Below are 6,182 nucleotides of genomic sequence, written 5' to 3'. Positions count from 1 at the left end.
CGGGGCCGCGGGAAGTCCAGGGGAACAGGGGCCCTAAAAAAAAAATTCGGGGGGGGAGAGGCCCCCGTCTCCACGCGAGGAGTATGGGCGGCGCCCCCTAAAAGAGGCGATGAAAGAGCTTTTTCCCCCCCCCCACACGGAAAAAAGCTCCCCCCTTTTTCCCCCCCAGGCGCCCACCCCCCCCCCTTTTAGGTGCTCCCCTTACCATCCTTCCTTTTCAATCCTCCCTTGGCCATACTCCCGCCCCCTTTTGTTTGCCCAAACTTGGGGAAGTGCCCCCCCCCCCCCCCCCCTCGCAAGGGCTCTCCTCGGCCCGATGGTCACCTTCTTCGTCGTCTACTCCCTCCTCCTCGGCGAGATCTTCGACCCAGACTTCACAAACTGCGTGGTGGGGTACTGGCCGGCCTACGTCTCCCCCTTCTTCTTCTACGGCGCAACCACGCTCTACATGGCGCGCCGCAACATCGCGGAGGGAGCTCGCATGCTCGAGGCGGGCATCGAGCCCGTCGCCGGCGACATCGTCTGGTCGCGCAAGTCGGCGGGGATGCTCGTCCCCGCCGCTGTCGGCGCCGGAGCCGCGGCGGGGCTGCTCGGCATCGGCGGCGGGATGATCCTCGGCCCCATCTTCGTCGCGCTCGACTTCCAGCCGCAGGTCGGCACCGCGACCACCGGCTTTATGATCCTCTTCACCGCGATGGGCGGCACGGTAAAGTACCTCACCATCGGCAAGCTCTCCTGGCAGATGTTCCTCTGGTTCGCCGCCGTCGGCGCGGTCGGCGGCCAGACCGGCCAGCGGCTCGTGCGGCGGCTCATCCAGAGGACGGGGCGGCCGTCGTACGTCGTGTTTTTGCTCGGAGGGATCATCGCCGTCGCCGTCGTCGTGATGACCTCCTTCGGCATCCAGCAGGCTGTCGAGGACGCCGACTGCGGGGAGGACATCTGGGCGCCGTCGACCGACCAGTTTGTCTGCGAGGAGTAGCGACGCACGCGCGCGCCAGAGGAGGTTCGCTCTCCCCGATGCCGATGGCGCCCGATGCCGTCGGGGCAAACGGTTCCATGCAGCATGAGAAACCATGAAGAAGGCGAAATACACGACGCCAAACCTAACCTGTCGTACCGGGGCGCGTGGGTTGACACGGTTGCGCAGCATCCCGATGTCCACACCCAGCGAACCCCCGAGAAAAAGTGTATCTTGCCGGGGGTTGACCTTGCGTTTTGTTTGACGTGCGTGTACGGCTTTACGCATTACGGCTCTACAGTGTAGGGTCTACACACCGTGCTCCGTCCGTGGCGTGTCGTGACTCGTGTACTGGGCACGCCGTCGGTCAGTGGGCCAGGCCCTCCCGCGCCTGCCTGCGCATTCGCGTTCGAGAGGAACGACGTGAGCGACTCGATCTCGAACGGGTCGGTTACGGTTTCTAGGAGGCGGTGGCGCTGCTGTGAAGTGCTGTCACGTGCTGTCCGTGCGTGAGCGTTGATTGACCGTGTCCGTCTCGATCTCTTGTGTCTTGACCTTTCTGAAGCGGCCGTCTCCTTGAGCCGCGGCGTGCCGCGCCCCTTGCCGTCGTGCGCATGCTCATGAACATGTCCTCCTGCGCGGAGACCATGCGCAGGAGCTGCAGCGTGTGGGCGCCGGTCTTGTAGCAGATTGTAGGTAGGGACGAATGCAGGATGGCCACTGGTACCTTTCGTGAATACACCCCCTAGACGCGAGGCTCCCCGAACCAACGGGGCCAGACCCTTCCAGAAGGTACCCCAGGGACGCCCAAAACCGCCCACAGCAGCCCCACAACATAAACAGTACTCGGCATAACCACTCAAAGTTGGCCCCCCACCGGGGGTTCGGTGTTTCACGTTAGGGGCCCACTCTCCGCACCGGCAGGCCGCCTTGAGCCCCCTAGGCGGGCCGCCGCTGCTCTAGCGCGCAGCGACACGAGGTGCAAAGGGCCCGTATCCACCACAGACACCCTCACGCTGTCTCCCCAGGCCTCAGCCGCGGCGCCGAGGGCGATCCTGCGCAAGGGATCACTGCTACAGAGCAGCAGCGGCCGGCAGCGGCGCGGCCGGCGCGGCCGGTGGCGCCGGTAGCGCTGGCCGCCATCCGCGATGGCGTGGAGGTCGGCGAAGGTGCGTAGGGCAGCGCGAGAAGTGGCTGCCGCGCTCCCGAAGGCAGCAGCAGCGCGAGCACCGTGTCCGGCGTCTCGTTCAGTAGCGCTACGGTACCCGCTAGCGGCGCGTCGCGGCTCCTTTCTGACTTTATCAGCTCGTTTTTCCCGCTTGGCCTACGAGGGGAGGGAGCACGAGCGCTGAGCAAGTGGGAGGGCAGACAGGTATCGATGTGCGTGTCGGGAGGTCGGGGCTCTCGCAGAGACCTGCCGGTCGCAAAGAAGAGCGTAAAAGGCTCTGAGTAGACTTAGACGCTCGCGCCGCCCGCTCCGGAGGCCACATTCAGCTCGGAGGGGACCGCGGGAGCGCCCAGTGGCGGCTCGGGGAGAGCCGGCTGTGTCTGCGCAGTGGCCTGCGCGCTGCCTTGGGCAGAAATCGCGCTCTCGCCCCCTCGGCTCCTCCGGCATGCCGCCGTTCTCGCCCTCGCCTCCAGCCGCCCCGCTGCCTTCCTCTCACCCGCCGTCCCTACCGCCGCGCCCTCGCCGCTGCCCTCCCAGCCCCCTCCCAACCCGCCAGCCTCCGCCGCGCCGGCCGGCATGCCACCGCTCTTGCCCTCGCCCCCCGCCGCCCCGCCCCGCCATTGCCGCCTCCGTCAGTCACCGCCGCCGCCACCCTCGAGCCTCGTCACCACCGTCTCCACCGCCGCCGCCACCCTCGAGCCTCGTCACCACCGTCTCCACCGCCGCCCTCGCCGCCACACCGCCCTTAGCTTACCCCCACCACCATCCTTGCTGCCGTCGCCGCCACCTACCACGCCCCCGCCGCCCTCGCTGCCGCCTTGCCGCCCCCACCCTCACCCTTACCATTGCCCCCGCCACCCTCGCGCAGCCACCCTCGCCCCCACCGCCCTCGTCGCTGCCCTCGCCGCCGCCGCCGCCCTCTCACCCGCCACCCCTACCACCGCCCTCGCCGCCGCCCTTGCCGCCCCTTCCCGGCTGGACGCGCCCGAGCCCACACCCACGCAGGGGCCCCGCGGGGGAAGGGTCACGCCAGCTCACAGCTCACACGTCACTGAGAAGGCAGCTGGCGGCGTACTTTTGCGGCATCAAAGGTGCTCTAGGCATCACATACTGCAACCCCAGAGGGTGCACAACACTGGCAAAATCCAAAAAGTGAGACATAAGACATAACCTGGCGCCCCCCGGGGGGCGTGTCTCATTTGACGAATTTACATATTATTTTACGTGTACGAATACAAACAAACTTGTCACCTGGCGGTACCCGCGGCCGCGCGGATGGCCAGCGGGAGGGCCAAGTGGCGCGGACGGCCCTAACCCCACCCATCTAGCTAGGCCGAACGGTGAACGCGTGTGCATAGTGAAAGGAACTGTCCAGCATGCGGGCGATGCCGCCTCGCGCGAGCTCGTCTCTTGCCTCTACGCGACTTGTTGGTACTCGGCGCTGTCCTACACCAGTCACAACGATGCACCGTTAAGCATGGGTGGAGGCGCTGGATCGACCACTCTCGTCGCACCGCCAGCGGTAGCACCGCCCGCGTCGAAGCCGCAACCCTGCGAACGGCGGCGGCCACGGCGGCGGCGGCCACGACGGCGGCGGCGAACGCCAACACCGCAACGACTCGGAGCGTCTGAGGAGCACGAGCGGCGTCCTGGCGTTGAGCCTCCGTGTCCGCGCCTCGAAGAGAGGGGGCGGGGAGCGCAACCGCCGCCACCGCCGGCTCGGTGCGGCCCAGCAGCTGCTGCCGCTCGAGCCAGCCGGGCGTCGCCTCTGCCGCGATGTGCCCTTCGATGCGCGCCGGGCCGCTGTCGAAGCCGGCGGCGGCCAGCCACTCGCTGCTGTAGCCGAGGTTGGAGACGGCGACCGCCTGGCGGCGCTCGAGCCCCGCCCGCGGCGCCGCCTCTCCGCCGTCTGCGTACTTGCCAACGAGGTCGTCGGTCAGCGCCCACGTCGAGGCGAGCACCTGCAGGAGCTCCCAAGCAGGTTCCGGGAGGGCTCCGAGACGGCTGAGCTGCTTCCGCGTCGAGGCGCGAGCACCGCCGCCGCGTGCCGCTCAATCTGCCGGCGGAGGCTCGGGGCCGAGTCGCCGCGGAGGCGCTGCAGCGCGTCGGGCGGAGGGGAGGCTGCCTGGCCTTGGCCTGGGGCGCCGCCGCCGCACTGGAGAGCGCCGATCTGGAGGGCCAGCGCCGCGCCCTGCTCCTCCCACTCCAGCGAGTGGGCGCGGATGTCGACGATCATCGCCGAGTAGCGGACCTGCGCCAGGTTCTGCGTGTACCGGTGCGCCCAGTACGCCGACTCGCGGTCCACCTTGCCCGGCCCTCCGCGCGTGTACTGCTCGGGCGGAGGGCCCGCGCAGACACTCAGAGGCACAAAGACTGTGGTGGCGGGGTCGGCAGGCCCGAACCAGATCTTGCTGCGGCAGCCGCACCCGTCCCCGCGGTCGCCCCGTCGCAGCGCGCCGGTCTCCTCGGGAGGAGGGTCCGGAAGGAGTTTCTGGAGGGCGACCGCACCCGACGCCGCGGCGGAGTCCCTGTCCACTACGGCGGAGTCCTGCTTGCGGTCCCTGTCCGCGCTCCCGCCCGCCTGCGCGATCCAGGCGAAGGCGGCGCGGTAGATTGCGACGGAGCGCTCCCACGCGCCCCTCTTCGTGTCGCCTGGCGTGCCCGGGACGGCGTAGCGATCGGGCGAGCCGAAGGGGCCCGCGGCGACGCCGCGCGTCATGTCGAAGCTCGTCCCCTCGTAGTGGGAGCGGTGGGCGGCGAGCAGGTCGGTCAGGGCGAGCGGCGCGTCCGGCGGGACGGAGAAGGGGTACGGCCTGCTCTCCTTGAGCCCGCTCCACGGGTCGGTGCTGTTGTACGCGGGTGGGAGCGCCACCGACGGCGCGAAGCGGCGGAAGCCGTCCCACATCCGACGGCCGGAGTAGTACCTGGCGGGCGGAGGCGGCTAGGTGCGTGTGCGACGGAGTGGCGCCTCGGGCCTGCGGCGGGGGCGAGCCGCACTTGTTTCCGTACTCGCCGAGCGAGAAGGCGGCGGTGAAGTCGAGCTTCCCTCTCCCGTCCCACAGGCCGTGCTGCAGCGCGACGCGGTGCATGTGCGGCGAGCCGAGGAAGCGGTCCGCGTCGTCGAGGTCCACTTCGCGGATGACAAAGTGGTTGGCCGCCACCATCACCTCCCCCTCGGGCACCCGCTGCGCCGCCCAGATGGCGCTCCTCGCCGTCGGGTCAGAGAGGATGTGGAAGACGAAGACCTCGTCCGGGTCTCCGACGACCAGCATCTCGCCCGCGCCGCCATCCGGCCCGAAGAAGCCGTACTGGACGGCGAGGTCGCCCATCAGCTGGACCGCCTCCCTCGCCGTGCAGACGCGCTCCGCGGCGAGGTGGCTCAGCTCCTACAGCCGAATGCCGACGCTCAGAAGGGAAGTAGCAGGACGGTCGTGGCGGCGAGCGGCTCAGCTCGCCTCAATGGCGAGGAGGGCGGTGCCGTTTGGCGTCCCGACCGCATCGGCACGGAAGACCGCCGAGGCGGTGCTCTCGCCGAAGCTCAGCTCGCAGTCGTTCTGGATGGCGTAGCCGTTGAGGTAGTAGCCGTGCGTCGCCTCAACCTGTGGGATTTGTCCGATCGGCTTTGTGAGCGCCTGCCCTGGAAGCGGCAGAAAGGTCTTGCCAAAGGCGTCTCCGATGAATTTTGGGTACTCGTCGATGGTAGGGTAGATGTCTCGCATCGAGCCAGGCTTGTGCCGCGCGGGAGGTACATACGAGAGCCGAGAATCTGAGTCTCCGGCGCCGTCGTCGCTGTGCGAGACCATGGTGGATCCATCGGCGCTCGCGGTGCGGCTGACGCCGTACATGGTGCAGGCATCGGTGGACGAGAGCGCGAGCAGCGCAAAGAGCGAGCGGGGCGTCATATTCTCAGACGGTTGGACGTCGAGCGAGCGCTGTCGTCTGACTGCGGACCGTCTGCGGACCGAGCACAGGGCGAGCCGAAAGGGCCGAGCCAGACTAGCGAAAGCAGGGTGTGAACAGCCGCTGACTTCTCTGAGCTTGTGCTCTGGGTCCGTT

The 6,182-nt window shown here is 68.6% G+C and overlaps 2 protein-coding genes across 2 annotated transcripts in view; one reads left to right on the top strand and one right to left on the bottom strand.

Moving 5' to 3' along the window:
* The window catches only part of EMIHUDRAFT_454249 (hypothetical protein), a gene marked incomplete at its 5' end in the record, with an annotated part of 2,666 nt that extends 1,276 nt beyond the window's left edge, over positions 1 to 1,390 (top strand). The window contains 2 exons of the mRNA XM_005792689.1: positions 301 to 1,243; positions 1,270 to 1,390. Coding sequence (XP_005792746.1) covers positions 301 to 979 — 679 coding nt within the window. The 3' untranslated portion in view covers positions 980 to 1,243; positions 1,270 to 1,390. The remainder of the gene's footprint in view (positions 1 to 300; positions 1,244 to 1,269) is intronic.
* Positions 1,391 to 3,328: 1,938 nt separating this feature from the next.
* EMIHUDRAFT_466525 (hypothetical protein) lies at positions 3,329 to 6,070 on the bottom strand. Its single transcript, XM_005792688.1, has 5 exons — positions 5,582 to 6,070; positions 5,124 to 5,512; positions 4,162 to 5,050; positions 3,641 to 4,087; positions 3,329 to 3,572 (listed from the first exon to the last, which is right to left on the bottom strand). The coding sequence occupies exons 1-5, from the start codon at positions 6,026 to 6,028 to the stop codon at positions 3,543 to 3,545; spliced, it is 2,202 nt and encodes a 733-aa protein (XP_005792745.1). The 5' UTR covers positions 6,029 to 6,070; the 3' UTR covers positions 3,329 to 3,542.
* Between the last annotated feature and the right edge of the window lie 112 nt (positions 6,071 to 6,182).

The sequence above is a fragment of the Emiliania huxleyi genome (genome assembly GCF_000372725.1).
Source record: "Emiliania huxleyi CCMP1516 unplaced genomic scaffold EMIHUscaffold_105, whole genome shotgun sequence".
In the NCBI taxonomy this organism is placed as follows: domain Eukaryota; phylum Haptophyta; order Isochrysidales; family Noelaerhabdaceae; genus Emiliania; species Emiliania huxleyi.
Note: the sequence above shows the minus strand (reverse complement) of the source record. Positions and strands in the feature narration are given on the sequence as shown.